This window comes from Triturus cristatus, chromosome 7 (assembly GCF_964204655.1).
Source record: "Triturus cristatus chromosome 7, aTriCri1.1, whole genome shotgun sequence".
Classification (NCBI taxonomy): domain Eukaryota; kingdom Metazoa; phylum Chordata; class Amphibia; order Caudata; family Salamandridae; genus Triturus; species Triturus cristatus.
The window spans coordinates 1,860,326,771-1,860,346,126 of NC_140590.1; the positions used below are offsets into that span (position 1 = coordinate 1,860,326,771).

General features: G+C 45.1%; 1 protein-coding gene across 1 annotated transcript in view; it reads right to left on the reverse strand.

Annotated features, from left to right (window-relative positions):
* Nucleotides 1-13,435: 13,435 nt before the first annotated feature.
* Nucleotides 13,436-19,356, reverse strand: part of LOC146813495 (uncharacterized) — a 50,052-nt gene continuing 44,131 nt past the window's right edge. The window contains exon 3 of the mRNA XM_085620249.1: nt 13,436-17,492. Within this exon, the coding sequence (XP_085476375.1) occupies nt 14,884-16,845 (1,962 nt within the window). The 5' untranslated portion in view covers nt 16,846-17,492 and the 3' untranslated portion in view covers nt 13,436-14,883. The remainder of the gene's footprint in view (nt 17,493-19,356) is intronic.

Below are 19,356 nucleotides of genomic sequence, written 5' to 3' on the forward strand. Positions count from 1 at the left end.
TGCTATAGAGGATGTGGGGAGGAAGGGTCTTTCTTTCATATTCTGTGGGAATGCCAAAGAATCCTAAACTACTGATAAGCCACGGTTTCCTGTATGACAGGGATAACATGAATGGAACTAACACCGGCCCAAAAGTGGTGTCTACTGAATGTTTGGAAGGACTCCGACTTGGGGCAGTCGGACAGGACCTGGGTTACCCTGGGCCTGATGGTAGTGAGGAGTAACATTGTCTGCAGATGGGGGTCGAGTAAACGGCCAACCCTAAGAGAATGGAAGCGAGATATGGACTGGTGTATGGTGGCAGAGAAAGCAGTCTATATTAGTTGGGGATGTCCAAAGAAATGGGGGAAAATATGGGGCAAATGGAATAAATATAGAGAGTATCCCTGCACGCCTCCCTTGGGGGAGAAAGCCTTGCCCAGCCTTGGTTCAGTCGCCTCGGAATAAAAAACGGAAACACTAATGGGAATGTAGCCCTACTATTTCATGAATAAACAAACGAGGGAATCCTACCGGACTTTGTGAGAAGAGGTATGATCATGTAGGTATATAACTGCGTTACTATGATATGTTATCTATTTGCTTGAATTTTATAAAAAGATATAAAAAAAGAATGTATTTGAATCGTTTTGTGGGTAGAGATATTGGCAGAGGTGGATTTCACCCTCTGCTGGATCTGAGCGCTGATTGCAGGAGAAGACGATGGCGTAGACCCATCTTGCACCAATTTAACACATTATATATATATATATATATATATATATATATATATATTATCTACTGGCGGTCGCCAGTAGATAGTTATAGTTAGGACCGTGTTTCCATAGGAAATCCGCAACATTGTATTTTGAATAACTTTGGCGCCGATTGACGAATCCTCGCGAAATTCTCAAAATAGGTGGGGCGCTCCGCTCCGCTCCTTCCCTGAAAGTCTCGGGGGGATTCGTCAAGCGGGGGCTGAGAAAAAGGGGGGGTCCCAAAACACGTTTTCCCCATGCATTTTTCCATAGGACCTTTAGTCCGAGCTACAGCCCGAACGGCTGAACAGAATTACTTGAAATTTGGCAGAGAGGTAGCCCTCAGGTCAGGGATGTGCCTTTTGAAGGTCTCGTGTAAATCTGTTCAGTATTTCCTGAGAAAATAGCATTTAAATAAATATATATATCTATAGGCGCGCTACGAGCGCGTACCGTAAGCTTACTGTACGCGCACGCCGCCGTGCGCGATTCTGATTGGTTGTTAGATCTTAGTAAACATTCGAATCAGTCGAAACCAGGAAGTGTCGGCCGCCATTTTGTCTCTCGCAGTCTCAGGGGCTGAAAAACAAAGGTGGATAACGTGTAAAGGGGGCAGGCTGGACAGTTCCTGACCCCCTAGCCTTGGTCAGGGGGTCCCAGAAGGACCCCCAAGGGCAAAAATTTATTTTAAATTTTTTATGAAAAATCGCGGAGAGCGCGTAGCGTACGCCCACCGTAGAAATGGAAAAATTCCGCGCACTACGGAACGTGGGCGTTCGGTGCGCGAAGCGCACCGAACGCCCACAGCGCGTGCATGGTGCGCGTAGCGCACCGTGCGCGCACGGTACGCGCACGGTGAAAAACCTTAAAAATAAATAAATAAATACATAACTTAGCATTTAAAAAACCGTACAAATTCACTGAAAAAACCATAGGTTTCACACACGTTATAGTTAGGAATTAGCATTTAAAAAACCTTGCAAATTCACTTAAAAAACCATAGGTTTCACACATGTTATAGTTAGCTGGGCATTTCACTCGTGAAAAACCAATGAAATTCCCCCGTTATAGTTAGTGCCGGCAACTATAACTCACGCGACCGCAATCCTCTGCTGATGACGTCAGATATTACATCACTGATGACATATGTGTTTTTCTGAAAAAAAATATTTGTAATATATGTATAGCTAAAAATTAATGGAAGAAGACATGGGTAAATAAGTGTCTAAATACAGTGATGTAATATCTGACGTCATCAGCAGAGTATTGCGGTCGCGTGAGTTATAGTTGCCGGCACTAACTATAACGGGGGAATTTCATTGGTTTTTCACGAGTGAAATGCCCAGCTAACTATAACATGTGTGAAACCTATGGTTTTTTAAGTGAATTTGCAAGGTTTTTTAAATGCCAATTCCTAACTATAACGTGTGTGAAACCTATGTTTTTTTCAGTGAATATATATATATATATATATATGTGTGTGTGCATGTTCCTAAGCTAGTTTAGAGACGCACAATTCCAGACACCCTGATGCTCAACGAGACACTGCAGGCCTTGCTGTTGATCTGATGCGGACACTGTCCCTTCCTGTCCCTATCTGACTCTGGCTGGTTCAACTTGCTGGCTTCGGTCAGCTTCATGCTTGCTCTCACACTCTCTATTTTCAAGGCTCTTTAGGAGCACGACTACTCATTCCCTTTACCCACTTAGCTGGACTAGGGTATATTTATCCGTTATGGAACACGCTTTATTTTGATTAATTGCTTAATAATTTTCCTGCTGACTTATTGATGCATTAGATATTAACTGATAAAAAAAAACATATCCTTTTGCGAAGAGATAATAAACCCTTGAAATCTTTCTAAACTCTGATTATTGAATCCCAACAAAAATTGCTATTGAATAAATGCCAGAAACTAGAGAAGAAATGGCACAGTGAACAGACTCCGGACAGCCACACAGCACACAAGGACACCATCCGCAACCACCACCACCTCATCAGGGCTGCCAAGAGGACCTCCTTCAAAGACCACCTCGACAACAACGCACACGATAGCAAGGAGCTTTTCAACATCGTGAAGGAACTCTCTAACCCCAGCTCCAACACCAACGACATACCGCCGTCGCAAGCCCTGTGCAACTCCCTCACCACTTTCTTCCACCGCAAGATAGCAGACATCCACGACAGCTTCAACACCCAGACAGCCTCAACAGACAGCAACACAACAGAGTCTCCGCACATCATCGACCACGACCCCCTGCTAGCCGGGGCCAGCGTGAGCACAGAGGACACCATCAAGACTATGAGTACAATCCAGTCCGGCCATCCGTCAGGCCCATTCCTGCACCACGTCTTCAACAAAGCAAGCAGCTCCATCACACCCCACCTGCGCAACAACATCAACCTCTCCCTCGAGACCTTCCCAGAGAGCTGGAAACACACCGAAATCAGCGCCCTACTCAAAAAACCCAAGGCAGACCCAAGAGACCTCAAGAATTTTCGGGCCATCTCTCTGCTCCCGTTCCCAGCCAAGGTCATCGAGAAGATCGTCAACAGACAGCTAACCCGATACCTCGAAGAAAACAGGGTTCCGCAGCAAACACATCACTGAGACCGCCCCTATCGCTGCCACAGACGACATCAGGACCCTGCTGGACAACAGTGAGACCGCAGCACTCATCCTCCTAGACCTCTCCGCTGGCTTTGACACAGTCTGCCACCGCACATGCCTCCATGCTGCAGGGATCCGAGACAAAGCTCTGGAATGGACCACCTCCTTTCTCTCTGGCAGAACCCAGAGCGTCCGCCTTCCCCATTCCGATCCGCAGCCTCTGAGATTATCTGCAGTGTACCCCAGGGATCCTCCCTCAGCCCGACACTGTTCAACATTTACATGGCCCCGCTCGCAGACATCGCCCGACAGCAGGACCTCAACATAATCTCCTACGCCGACGACACTCAACTGATCCTCTCCCTCACCAAGGACCCCATCACAGCCAAAACCAACCTCCACGAAGAAATGAAGGCTGTCGCCGACTGGATGAAGATCAGCCACCTGAAGCTGAACCCGGACAAGACGGAGGTCCTCATCCTCGGCTCCAACCCTTCAGCCTGGGACGACACTTGGTGGCCAACGCCACTGGGGGCACCCCCCGACACCCACCGACCACGCACACAACCTGGGAATCACCCTCGACTCAACGCTCTCAAAGACCAAGCAAGTCAACGCCATCTCCTCCTCCTGCTTCAACACCCTCCCCATGCTCCGCAAGATCTACAGATGGATCCCGGCAGATACAAGAAAGAGTCACCCAGGCTCTCGTCAGCAGCAGACTAGACTAAGGAAACGCCCTCTACGCGGGAGCCCCGTTCAAGCTCATCAAACGACTACAACGCATCTAAAACGCCTTGGCACGACTGATCCTCGACATACCACATCACGGCCACATCACCCCCCACCTGAGAAACCTGCACTGGTTCCCCGTCAACAAGAGGATATCCTTCAAGCTCATCATCCACGCACACAAGGCACTCCACAAGACCGACCCAGCCTACCTCAACAGACAACTTTCCTTCTACATCCCCAACCGCCGACCTCTCACTCGCAACTGTCCCGCGCGTCCGAAGAGCAACCACCGGCGGGAGATCCTTCTGTGACCTCACGGCCAAGACATGGAACACCCTCCCACTGAGCCTACGTCAGACCCAAGACCTGGCTGCTCGATCAGCAACGCCCCCCCCCCCCCCCCCCCAGCGCCTTCAGAACCTCGCGGGTATGTAGTGCACTTAACAAATGACTGATTGATTGATTAATATTACACTTTTTTTTATCTTAAAGTAGGGTGTGTCTCTCCCCTCGCTACAATGGCCAAGGTCCGCCGGTCTTGAACAAGCGTTTTATTTTGCGTCTCTCGTAAACCAGTGCCATACGCAAAACTCTTGCACTTTATCAGCACCAAAATAAAAGTAGCTACAATTAGAAAATCAGAGAGTTAAATAAAATTGAGCCAGATTTGAAAATCGAGCAGGTCAAAGCACTGCCTAGGAGTAAGGCGGTGGGTATGGAGATGGTCCCTTCGGAGTGGTACCAGATGTTAGTCCTGGTACTTTTAATTGCTATGATTGACTTGTTTAATAATATATTGGGTAAAGGTGCCATCCCTCCCTCTTTTCTTAAAGGGGTCCTTGTTTCTTAAAAATGACAAAAACCCAGAAGATATAAATTCATTCTGTCCTATAACGCTGCAGAATGGAGATAAGATTTTAATGAAAATCTTCGTAGTAAGGTAGCGGAGGTCATGCCCCATTTATTGGCAATGATCAGACTGGATTTATTCTGAGATACCAATTTTATTATAATGCTAATTACCTTGTGGAAGGGATTGGTTATTTTACCCAAAGAAAGACCCCCGGAGCAATCCTGTTTATAGACACAGAAAAAGCCTCTGAACTATCTATTTCAAGTGATGGAAGTTATGGGATTTCCAGAGAAGTCACAATATCGACAGCCTCAATCTGCGAGGGGTCATCTGCTGCAATAACGCTGAATGGACAGATCTTGGATCTCATCAAGATCACTAGAGGCTCATGGCAGGTCTGTCCTCTCTCACCATCCCTTTTTGCCCTGTTTATTGAGCCTCAGGCTTGTTTTATGAGGGACAATTGTGGAGTGAAAGCTGCGTCTCCAAAATCATGAGGATGACTAGGTGTTATTTTTGTCACCTGAGAGGATGATATTTAATGATCCGTTTGAAATTTTCAATAAGTTCTCAGTCTTTTTGGTGTACCCAGTAAATATATCTAAAACTAAGGGTCTGATTATGAGTTTGGCGGACAGGGTTCCTCCGTCACAAACATGACAGATATCCCATCCACCAAATTACGATTCCATTATATCCTATCGAACTGGCAATAGGGCGGACGGAATATCCGTCGTGTTTGTGATAGGGTATCCCATCTGCCAATCTGGTAATCAGGCCCTAGGATCCTTCTTGTAATATAGGCGCCAACGCCTGACCCCAATTCTTGCACCTGGCATGCCAGCAGAAGCCAGTTAGAGATTTGGGAATTGGAGTATCCTAGGAATCCAAAGACATATATGGCTTACATTATCCCCCCTTAATCACTAAGATCCAACGTTATTAGAACTAATAATGTACGTAAGACTTTTAACAATTTTCTATTTTAACAGCTATGTGCGATGGAATTTTTCCCCGCCCAGGCACTATCCTTTACAAAGTCAAGAATCCCGATGTGATACCGCATTCTTGTATCATTTAAACTCAAGCAGAAAGAAGCTATTTCATTGGCTGTGGATTCCTAATATTTAAGCAGAACCCCCGCTTCCCCCCCCCCCTCTCCCCCAATGAAATCTTGCCCAGATAAATTGGTAAAAGAAGTGCCCTGATGGGAGAAGTGTTACTGATTGGCTGATAAATGAAGCTTTGAGCCCCTGGGAAGCAGTGCAGTCCAGGCTCCCCATAACTAGGGCCTAAAATAGATTGAGTTCTTTATACATCTTCTAAGGGATTTAACTTATGTTTTACTTTATTCTGCTAGGGAGCAAAGAAAAGAGAATCGATGAGTACACTGGTTGCAGTCTGTAGGGAGAAACATCAAGGAGCAGGCAGGGTATACTTCTCTACCACCTTACCTCATTGTATGGACTGTGGTATGAGGTTCACTGAGAGAAGAGGAGAGGCAAGCCAGGGGAATGAAACCGAGCAAAAACAAACTTTGCCTTCTCAACTAATTTCATTTCAGTATACCTCATAAATGAAACACAATGAAATATTCTTGAGTCAAAACATTCATAGTAACTACTTATAATAAACATAACTTTTTTCTTTTTGTACATAAAGAGGCTATACGGATTCTCAGGACACAGCTATAAAGAGGCTATAAGGATAAGGAGTCTCAGGGCACAGCTATAAAGAGGCTATAAGGAGTCTCAGGACACAGCTATAAAGAGGCTATAAGGAGTCTCAGGGCACAGCTATAAAGAGGCTATAAGGAGCCTCAGGACACAGCTATAAAGAGGCGATAAGGAGTCTCAGGGCACAGCTATAAAGAGGCTATAAGGAGTCTCAGGACACAGCTATAAAGAGGCTATAAGGATAAGGAGTCTCAGGGCACAGCTATAAAGAGGCTATAAGGAGCCTCAGGACACAGCTATAAAGAGGCTATAAGGATAAGGAGTCTCAGGGCACAGCTATAAAGAGGCTTTGAGGAGTCTCAGGACACAGCTATAAAGAGGCTTTGAGGAGTCTCAGGGCACAGCTATAAAGAGGCTATAAGGAGTCTAAGGCCACAGCTATAAAGAGGCTTTGAGGAGTCTCAGGGAACAGCTATAAAGAGGCTTTGAGGAGTCTCAGGGCACATCTATAAAGAGGCTATGATGAGTCTCAGGACACAGCTACAAAGAGGCTTTGAGGAGTCGCAGGGCACAGCTATAAAGAGGCTTTGAGGAGTCTCAGGGCACAGCTATAAAGAGGCTATAAGGAGTCTCAGGGCACAGCTATAAAGAGGCTATAAGGAGTCTCAAGGCACAGTTATATAGAGGCTAAAGGAGTCTCAGGTCACAGCTATAAAGAGGCTATATGGATAAGGAGTCTCAGGGCACAGCTATAAAGAGGCTATAAGGAGTCTAAGGACACAGCTATAAAGAGGCTTTGAGGAGTCTCAGGGCACAGCTATAAAGAGGCTATGTGGAGTCTCAGGGCACAGCTATAAAGAGGCTATGCGGAGTCTCAGGGCACAGCTATAAAGAGGCTATGCGGAGTCTCAGGCCACAGCTATAAAGAGGCTATAAGGATAAGGAGTCTCAGGGCACAGCTATAAAGAGGCTTTGAGGAGTCTCAGGGCACAGCTATAAAGAGGCTATAAGGAGCCTCAGGGCACAGTTATAAAGAGGATTTAAGGAGTCTCAGGGCACAGCTATAAAGAGGCTATACGGAGTCTCAGGGCACAGTTATAAAGAGGCTAAAGGAGTCTCAGGGCACAGCTATAAAGAGGCTATAAGGAGTCTCAGGGCACAGCTATAAAGAGGCTTTGAGGAGCCTCAGGGCACAGCTATAAAGAGGCTTTGAGGAGCCTCAGGGCACAGCTATAAAGAGGCTTTGAGGATAAGGAGTCTCAGGACACAGCTATAAAGAGGCTTTGAGGAGTCTCCGGGCACAGCTATAAAGAGGCTATAAGGAGTCTCAGGGCACAGCTATAACGTGGCTTTGAGGAGTCTCAGGGCACAGCTATGAAGAGGCTATAGGGAGTCTCAGGACACAGCTATAAAAAGGCTTTGAGGAGTCTCAGGGCACAACAATAAAGAGTCTATAAGGAGTCTCAGGGCACAGCTATAAAGAGGCAATAAGGAGTCTCAGGGCACAGCTATAAAGAGGCTTTGAGGAGTCTCAGGGCACAACTATAAAGAGGCTATAAGGAGTCTCAGGGTACAACAATAAAGAGGCTATAAGGAGTCTCAGGGCACAGCTATAAAGAGGGGATAAGGAGTCTCAGGGCACAGCTATAAAGAGACTAAGGGAGTCCCAGGGCACCGCTATAAAGAGGCTTTGAGGAGTCTCAGGGCACAACTATAAAAAGGCTATAAGGAGTCTCATGGCACAGCTATAAAGAGGGGATAAGGAGTCTCGGGCACAGCTATAAAGAGACTACAAGGAGTCTCAGGGCACAGCTATAAAGAGACTACAAGGAGTCTCAGGGCACAGTTATAAAGAGGCTTTGAGGAGTCTCAGGGCACAACTATAAAAAGGCTATAAGGAGTCTCATGGCACAGCTATAAAGAGGGTATAAGGAGTCTCGGGCACAGCCATAAAGAGGCTATAAAGAGTCTCAGGGCACAGCTATAAAGAAGCTATAAGGAGTCTAAGAGCACCGCTATAAAGAGGCTATAATGAGTCTCAGGGCACAGCTTTAAAGAGACTACAAGGAGTCTCAGGGCACAGTTATAAAGAGGCTTTGAGGAGTCTCGGGGCACAGCTATAAAGAGGCTAAAGGAGTCTCAGGGCACAGCCATAAAGAGGCTATAAAGAGTCTCAGGGCACAGCTATAAAGAAGCTATAAGGAGTCTAAGAGCACCGCTATAAAGAGGCTATAATGAGTCTCAGGGCACAGCTTTAAAGAAGCTATAAGGGGTCTAAGAGCACCGCTATAAAGAGGCTATAATGAGTCTCAGGGCACAGCTATAGAGAGGCTATAAGGGGTCTAAGGATACAGCTATAAAGAAGCTGTAAGGCGTCTCAGGGCACAACCATAAAGAGGCTCTAATGAGTCTAAGGGCACAACTATAAAGAGGCTATAAGGAGTCTAAGGACACAGCTATAAAGAAGCTATAAGGAGTCTCAGGGTTCAGCTATACAGAGGCTTTGAGGAGTCTCAGGGTACAGGTATAAAGAGGCTAAAAGGAGTCTCAGGGCACAACCATAAAGAGGCTATAAGGAGTCTCAGGGCACAGCCATAAAGAGGCTATAGGGAGTCTCAGGGCACAGCTATAAAGAGGCTTTGAGGAGTCTCAGGGCACAGCCATAAAGAGGCTAAAGGAGTCTCAGGGCACAGCTATAAAGAGGCTATAAGGAGTCTCAGTAGTACAAAAAACAATGTTCACAAGGAACTCATTTCTCTGAATAGTTAAAGAATCTGCAACTCAAGTAATTGCTCAGATTAAATCATACACAGAAATATTGTATACAGTCATGACCCTCTATCGAGTCCAAGTATTATTTACATTAATTTGGTCTTCATACCAATTAATCAAAACAACCCATACACTTTTTGTCATCAAGACTACCTGACTTCAGCCGAAGTAGGTAATATAATTATGCAATATCACAAATAATAACATATAATTCCACATTAAATATTTCAGTGTGCCCCAGTGAAGTGACCATAACCGTTGAAGTCGACCAGGACTACACGAGCGGCGTGATACCAAGTCACTGCCAGCATTTATTGGAGCCTATCCTTGGCTTAACATATATAAATTAGTCCTGTCAACCGACCTCGGATTTCCCTATCAAGGAATAGAGCATCGTTTAACTAAGTCTCGCTGTCGTCAAATGATACGATCGAGCCACAATGTGGGTTCCTGGTTTAACCACCACCTCAATACCACAGCGCTGATCCGTCGCAGATGGTATCAGATCGGATGTACTCTGGCCCATTAGGCCACACCATATACCCCAGTAACTTGGTCCTGATGAGACCCCGTATATAGAGAGGGTCGAAACGCCGTTGACTACAGAGAAAAGAGAGAGCCTAAAAGTTTAATAATCATAGTGTATCAAGCTCATCCTTTTGTACTGCACCAATAACCTGTTTTCCCTTGTTTGTTCACCTTGTCACTGAATACTCACCAAATAGGTTATTGTCACTTCACTGGGGCACACTGAAATATTTAATGTGGAATGATATGTTATTATTTGTGATATTGCATAATTAAATTATGTTACAGACATCCTCAGCTACAACAGGAAAGGATTTGCTTCTTCCATGTGGGCCCTAACAGTGAATCCAGTATTGACTTCAAAGGGGCATCGAAGGGACTGACTTTCTGGAAGTCACGATAAATGCCAGCATCACTACAGAAGAGGAAGCAAACCATAATAAATGTATATATGTATTTATTGATGTGGTATTTCTATAATGAAAACCTAGCCAGAAGGCAGCGGAGCGCTGTAGAGGTGTATGCCACCATCTCATCATCCTCATGTGCAACATGCTCGATGCCCTGAAGCCGATCCAAAGAGGTCTTCCGTCCTCTGAAAATATTGCTGTTGAGGTAAAGATGCTGGAGGTACACGCTCATCAGCCTGAGCTTCTGGGCATTGGACAGGCTTTTGCTGAAGATGGTGCCAAATCTGAACCCAATAGCGGATCTGGAACCGGCACCGCTGGAGCGGGGGTAAACGTTGATGGAGGACAGAGTGTTGGGACCTGAGGTAAAAAGAGTGGAGTCCTGGCCTGGCACGGAACATGGAGTGGGATGACACCATCCAGGGTCAGAGTTAGGGAAGGACCCACTGGTGGAATCTGGAATAGAGGCCCTGTCATATCAGAAGGGGGTGGAATGTGCACCAGAGGGACCAAGGATCACTTTGTAGATCTGCAGCATGACCTCATCCAAGGCCTCAGTTTGCTGCAACTGACAATGGCCGAGCAACTTGTGACTTATCAGTTCCAGGTTTGGCATGGGGTAGGACATTGAGGATGACGTCTGCGGACATGAGAACCTCCTCTGTGGGCTCTCCCTGGATTATGGGCATCTGTGCGTGAATGAACTTCCAGTTTGCTTTTTAAGCTTTTTCAACATGTCAACAGACCTGTCCTTTGACCTACCTGCCACCACCCCACAACCCACTGAGCACTTACATGAGTAAACTATGTGTTAGGTAACCCTCAATCGTTGAGACTGCACAGAGAATAGAAGCGAATCCCAAACCATCTGACACTCAAGATCAGAGGTCTTCCAACGTTTTTGCATAACCCCCAAGCAAAAGGTTTTGAAGTCAGGCCCCATTCAAAATGTTTTGACAATGATTGGAGGAGTGGGAGTAATGGGGCTGAGCACAAGGGTGGTGCTTATGAAATCATTACAGTGGTATTGTTTCTGCACCTAAATCGGAGACTTCTAAAACAGCAAATACAGCAAAACCAGTAATTAACCCAAAAATACTGCCCCACAAAATTGGAGTCCTCGCACTCTTGGTCTCCAATGGAAATGCACCTCCTGCACGAATGATAACGGAGTCCCTGAGTAGCAGGCTATCAGCTCTGCCTCTCTCACACCTTCCACACATTGCCTGACTGTCACTCCAAACTAACAACAGGCTCGCTATCCCTTCACTAATGACAGCTACTGCGTTGCAAAGCAGGCGGTCTCCTCTGCCATTTGTTAAAAACAGGGCTGCCAACTTGCCCCCCACCATCTCTCTGAGGTTAAATTAAGGTGTATCCTGTTTTGATTTTCCTCTCCCTTGAGCCATTGCTCTAGGCTAAATACCACACTGGTACAGCAGTGTGCTCTGGGCCCTAATACAAGCAAAGGAGGATAGCAAAACCATGATGACTTGGGTTTAGTTGGGTCCTCCTACCACGGTGCCCCGGTGCCACTGAACCTGCAGCACAAATGATAATTTCTGCCCCTTAGAGTTAAGGAAAAAAACACAAAGGGTGATCAGGGCTCTAATGCTAGCAAAAAAAAAAAACACTCTACTTTTGGGGAATAAGACCGATATAATTGGGGTACAGTGGTCACTTACACACTTGGCTCCAGTACCTGTTGCACTGATAGTGATGGCCCTTTAAAAACTCCTCAGTTATCATTGGTGCAGCAAGAGCACTTGCACTGGGGCCCAGTAGCGTGAAGGGTCACAACACCCTCATTATGGGGAGACAAATTTGTGGGTCAGTTACTGGTTTAGTTTGCTGTACTTGCTGTTTTATAAGTCCCACATTTAGTGTGGACTATGAAGTACAGAACAATTACTGCTGAAATGATCTTATTATCTCCACACCCTGGGATGCCTTTGCCTGAAAGCGAAGGGTATGGTTGCAAATGATGGAGTGCATTAAAGCTTGATGCTTACAAAGATTTATTCTTTCAAGGGGTATATAAGGGTGTCATCAGCAAAGTTCCAAAGTAAATGAGACACTTACTACGTTCAGTACGATTAATTTTTGCTAAAATTTATATTTTGAAAGCACTTGTTTTTATCTCAAACGCTACTTCAGGATGTAGCGATACGGCTAGAGCTGCCGACTTTGTGACTGGAGAACCAGATTGGAGTTCTGGCTTTTGCTCAACATCCTGTGATTCTGGGCAAATCATAATCTTCCTGTGCCTAAAAAAATCAAACGACTGACATTATGTAATATAAGTGGTGCTCATGTAAACGCTCAAATACCTTTGTGTTGTGTCAACGCTATATAAAACTGCAAAGAAAAAAATTATGGCATTCTATCTTATACTGTGTGTAATACTATTTCAAATAATGACTTACATATTTACAGTGCTTTCTGTTACAGGCTGGGGCCTCATAGCACAATAAATAAATATGTCAATATTCCACTCTACACAAACTAGGATCCAATTCTGTGCCTTGCTGATCTCACACACACAGACATCTGCAGTGAATGCAATAACCATCTAAGATTGCTCAATTCCCACAGATTATTAATTGATGGTTTTTGTAGTTTTATTTGGTGCAAACGTAACCTGAAAGTAATGGAGCAATTTACATGAGCACCACACAGGGTCAAATTCATTTTTTTGCATGGAGAGATGTAGTTAATTGCAAAGAATTTTTGGATGTTTAACTTGCATATATTTTTTATTTCACTGTGTGGGTTACCTTATATTCAGATATGTGCAGACAAAAAAAACTTTAAAAAAACACAAAATAGTTACAGAATAGTTTGTTCTTTTTATCCACCTCTTTGACCTCTGCCTTCATGGACCTCCGGATCATAGTACACAAACGTTTTTATGCACTTCCAGGTCTGTAAATGAAAACAGCCTGGAAACCTACCAAATAAAGAAGGCTGCACTTCAAGGCCATCTTTATTACACTTCTTTGCAGAGGTATTTGTGCCTCCCGAGAATACAGCCATGGACCCCCCAGGGAGCACGTCCCACATTTTGAAGGCCTCGGCTCGAAATGAACACACTCAGGAATTCACACGAAGATATATATTATATACTTTTATTGAAAGCTAAAAACCTATCCTAGTACACATAATATGAATAGTGGTACCTATAAAAACAATCAGGAAAGCAGCCAATATGTTTACAAGCAAACAGAAAAGGAGGAAGTATTGCAACATGATTATTCAAATCCAGCACATATTTTAGAAAGTTAGTTTCCCAAACCCCCCTTCATCTGCCAAGGCTAAACTAAGTACTAGAAGGAATCCTATGGAGTCATATTAGCTAATCTGCCTGAAAGCCACACCCATATACCTTAGCAGAACAAAAAGAGTTCTGTTCTAGGCGGCAGAAAGAGTTATAGTCCATGTCCTTCAATAAGCTGCACTCAGATGAAATGTGCAGAAGCAGTATCCTTTGAAAGGGAAGTTGTTGATATCACGGTGTCAGCTGTGCCCCAGCAGCACCTCCTCCTGTCTCGTCCAAAACCCTCTCAGGGCATAATACATGTTCAGAGATTTCATAACCTCATGTGCAGAAATTTTTGTAAGATCATGTTAAAAAAACAATTAGCGCTTCTGTCTCCTCTCCGACTCTTACGTACTTCTGTTAGACTTTATGCGCAGATTGTTGAAAGTAAATAACAGAGAAACCAATGTACCAATGTTCAAAACTCATCTAGAATCACTTACTCGTGTAATCACTATTATCACAATATCTCAGAGCAAGCATTTCACTGGGGTATGATTAAAGCATTTTCATTTAAAGCCATACAGTGTGAATAAATGAAGATAAAACCATGTAACTAGAACAACCATTATATATGAAATATATAAAATTCTAAAATTGATAACAGCATGGCTTGAATTCTGTCATATTAGAGGATGACATCCCTGCACAGTTAATTCTTAAAAACCGTAAATGAAAAATTTCAACCAGCAGGAGCGGAGCTTCAGATCCTCATCTTTAGGCAGCAAAAAGATAAACTTACATCAATGCACAGGAACGGGTCCCTTATGCAACTCGACCTGATCTGTGGTGTGATGGAGTTGTGCTGGAATCCAAGGGTACCATCTACTGCCGGGTAGGAGCTACTGTGGGAGGTCAGGTGTTTGGAGAGATTTGCAAAGTGAGGACTCACTAGGTGAGGAATGTGCGGTTAGAAGTATGCGTCAGCGGTACAATTACTTCCAAACTTCAGTTTACCAATGCAAGGTTTCCAAATGTTTGTACTTCATCTTTGCTCTGAAATTGGTTTCCTTTTCACATCCCATCTCTCGTGGGGTAAATAAGTCATCTTTCCAGATTTGTTAAACGTCTTTGTATGGCGAATGTTCTTGCACATAAGTTATTGTCTCCGGACCTATGTTACAGTTTAGTGTATGTAACAATGCAAACTTGGTTCTGGAAGATGCTGTTCTGTATTATAAGGAGTACAAGACTAATTCAACCTTCAGTTTTACATCCTACATTTTGTAGCTTATTAGACGTCAAGTCTTTGTTTTATTTTCTAAATGTTGTCTCTGATGGGAAGTAAGACATCTTTTCTGTGTAAACCCTTTCCCACATTCTATACACTTGTAACGCTTATTTACAGAATGTATTCCCTCATGTTTTCTAAGATCTGATCGATTATTAAATCTTTTTTCACATACAGCACATCTATAAGGTTTTTCGCCAGTGTGCGTCCTCTGATGCACAGTAAGTATGAATTTATGGCTAAAGCTTTTGTCACATTCAGTGCACTGATAAGGTTTCTCCCCTGTATGTGTTCTTTTGTGATTAGTAAGATGGTGCGTACGCCGGAAACATTTGCCACATTCAGTGCATTGATAAGGCTTTTCTCCATTATGACAGCGCTTGTGGACATTAAGATGTCCTACCCATCTAAATCTTTTCCCACATTCACTGCACTGATAAGGTTTCTCACCAGTATGCGTTCGCTCATGTTGGATTAGAGAAACGTTAACACAGAATCTTTTACCACATTCACTGCACTGATATGGTTTCTCACCTGTATGTGTTCTTTCATGTCGTATAAGTGGGCCTTTGTCAAAGTAGCCTTTCCCACATTTTGTACAGTGATGTCGTTTTTCTCTTCCTGTGTGTACTCTTCTTTTGTGCGAAAGTAGATTCCCAAGTTGACTGTAACTTTTCCCACATTCACTGCACCTATATGGTTTTTCACCTGTATGGATTCTCTCATGAATTTTCAGTGTATCACTAGAACTAAAACGTTTGCTACATTCTGAGCACTGATAAGGTTTCTCCCCTGTGTGCATTCTCTCATGGACTGTGAGCCCTCCTTTCTGAGCAAAGCTTTTCTTACATTCAGAGCACTGATAAGGTTTCTCACCCGTGTGCACTCTTAAATGGACGGTAAGACCCCTCTTAAGCCTAAATCCTTTCCCACATTCAGTACAAACATGTTTCTTCTCACCCATGTGTGTTTTTCTATGCACAGTGTTGTTTGTCCTATATTTATTGTCTTGAATTTTTTTTTCACCTGTGTGATTTCTTAAATGTGTTTTCAGGTCACTTCTATGACAAAAGCTTTTATCACATTCAGTGCAATGAAAGGGTTTCTCGCCTGTATGGATTCTTTCATGCCTAGAGAGATAATCCTTTGCGTGGAACCTTTTTCCACATTCACTGCACTGATATGGCTTCTCTCCTGTGTGTATTCTTATGTGAATATTAAGACCTCCTTTCAGTCTGAACCTTTTTCCACACTCAATGCATTGATGAGGTTTTTCCCCTGTATGTGTTTTTTCATGTTCTGTCAGATAGGTTTTATTACGGAAACGAATCTTGCATTCAGAGCACTGGTAGGGTTTCTCACCTGTGTGTGTTTTCTCATGTTGAGTCAGACCGCCTTTAGCAGTGAAACTAATTTTACATTCAGAGCACTGGTAGGGTTTCTCACCAGTGTGTGTTCTCTCATGGATAGAAAGCTGTCCTTTCCGGCAGAAGGTTTTCCCACATTCAGAGCACTGGTATGGCTTATAACCTGTATGCGTTCTCTCATGGTAGAATAGGTCTGCTTTATAATTGAACCTTTTCCCACATTCAGAGCAATGGAAGGGCTTGTTGCCAATATGAATTCTCTCATGGACGATGAGTTGGTGCTTTATACTGAACTTTTTTCCACATTCAGTGCACTGGAAGGGCTGGTCACCTGTATGTATTCTCTCATGGATGATAAGTTGGGACTTGAACCTGAACCTTTTGTCACATTCAGAACACTGGAAGGGCTTGTCACCTGTATGTATCCTCTCATGGATGATACGCTGGGACTTTAACCTGAACTTTTTCCCACATTCAGAGCACTGGAAGGGCTTGTCACCTGTATGTATTCTCTCATGGATGATAAGTTGGTACTTGAACCTGAACCTTTTGTCACATTCAGAGCACTGATATACTTCCTCACTCAGAAGCATTTTCTTGTGCATAGTAGTCTTTAAACTGTGGGCAGTAAGCTCTGTGAGCACAAAAAAGGAAAGTAAGTTCTCCTCTGAAAATGACTATCTTTGTTATCTGTGGATACTAGACTCTGACAGCTGAGGCAAGCAAACTCTGCCAGTTATGGATAATAACCCTAGAAAAGTAAATTCTAGCAACTGTATATAGGAAGCTCACATGGCTGCCCGCTGTGGCTAGCAATCTCTAGGCTGTCACTAGTGAGGTCCCCTAAATTACACGCACAGACATCATTACTCAAATGCTTCTCTCATATTTAGATCAATCTTATGGATCAGATATTTTACACATTAGCACCAACAATGTAGTTCTTCAGTAGCATTCTGTCAGGTAATAGGAGGAAACATCTATAGCTCCAAAGAGTCCGGGATTCAGTAAATTGGTTTAATTTCTGAGATGGTTCTCATGATGTGACCACACATTTGATGGATGACTCACACCATTTTCACATTCTGTAATTTCACCACTCTCAGTTCCCGACTAGTTTTCGACCGTGTGTCACTTCCAACGTGGTTTCTAATGCTCCATCACATGCTTTTCATTACATTTTTAGCAGTGTCATTCTTCAGGTGATTTATCACAGGTGTTCCTGTATCAGTTTCTGCTCAAGCTTTAATACCTGTTGGGTTAAAATAGTTTCTCTGTTAGTTTCTGCATTTACAATAAAACACAAATAGCATTAATGATCTCATCTTGTGCACTATAAAGACACGGTGTGCTCATGCTGAGAATTGGAGTACGAGTCGCTTCCCTCATTGGATCACAGGGGCAGCAGAGGTCTGAAGGTCGGTGAAGGTAAAGAACGTGAAGCAATTAACAGTTAATGGTGGCACTGCTGCTCTGCCTGGTCCACTCAAGATCACTGGCAGCTTAAAATCAAACTGCAGAACTACTGATCTCGTGATAACTAAACCAATCGTTTGAACAACAAGACCAGCAATATACAAGGCTTAGTTAATGAAATAGGTATTTATGGTCTGGGATTGGACAAACCAGCACAGTTGAAAAGTAAGAAGGGGCTGCCGTATCATAAAGAATTCTAACTTCACGCTATTAGAAAAGGCAATAAAAAGACCAGGACATGATGGCGTGAGACACGTAGAGAAGAGTGGTGTGTGGAGGTGGCGGTCCTGTGGGACGGTAACGCTCCCACAGAGTGAAACAGAATTGTTTCTGTCACAGCAGTGTGTGTAGGGGGCTACCGAACTACAGGTGGAGGAGAGGCTGCACTCTTTTGATCTACTACCTCCCAGCATATACGTGTAGTTACTTTGCTTAAGCCTCATTATCAAGAAGTCTGTTTCAGCAGAAGCGGGACAGGGCACTGCCGAATGGACTTAGAAGCAGCTTAAAATGGGAAAGGCCGGAGGGCGTGGCTTGGAGAGCCATCATAGCAGACGCAGCCTAACTGGACTCTGTGCTTCCACGCCATAATCCTGCATGTATCCTGCCCAGAGGTGCCACATTGATACCACTGGTGCCCCCGACTGCACAGGGTGCTGTATTTCCTTGCTGCCCGAGGTGGCCGAGCTGCGGTGGGAGTTCTCCTGATGGGCGCACGCCGGCGAGGCACCTGCCGGGTCTCCCTTTTGGTGCCCCAGCCACATTATATGATATCACTACGAAGCTTGAGGCCGGGCCCCGACTCAGAGGTGAAGGCTGCAGAGGGGAGGAGAGGAGCCGGACACCCGGCGCCCCTACGTGCAGATTGCCGAGGCGAGCCTGGACTTGGCGGCAGACGCGGCCTGGCCCTCCCCCCCACCCAAGGCTCCGTGATCTTTTGCTGACGCTTGCCAGACGGTGTGGCTGGTGCACCCCTATGCAGTGGAATTGTTGGGGTGCCCGGAGTTTCTGCCTGCTGTGGGGCCGCTGCGGCCACCAGGCCCTGCTGGCTACTGGGCCCTGGATCCTGAGACTGGCCGTGTGCGGCTGTGCGGGCTTACTGAGCTCCGCCGGGACTGGCCTTCGGAGGGTGATGCATCGGGAGGGACTGCCACAGCCCCCAGAGGTGAGCGCTTGGCGGCAGTGATACCCTGCACAGTCATCAGCCACCCTCCCACCCATACTGGCCTGCGGTGCTTTCTCCCCGCCCCCCCACCTACCTGGTAGAGGCATTGCGTAGCCGGATAGGCCTGGACCGGAGCCTCCCACAGATTCCAGCACCCGGATTTCCTGGCACGGCCGTCTGAGTCTCACGTGGACCCCGGGGGTAGGGGGGGGGGAAAGCCTAGACTGCAGTGTATGCGACCTTGCTGCCATCTGAGTGGGCGAAGGGACCTCAGCCTGCCCAGGATCCCCTGGGTACTGCGCCCAGCGGGTGGTGGCCTGGAGGGTACTCTACTGGACTGGCATTTTCTACAGCGTGGTGCCCTCCATGAGATGCCCTCAAGCCGTGGCATATGACCCGCATGGCTCGTGGTCTTTGCATCTACTGAGATCGCCAGGTGCACCCTGTGAGAAGTTGGCCTGATGTATGATGTCAC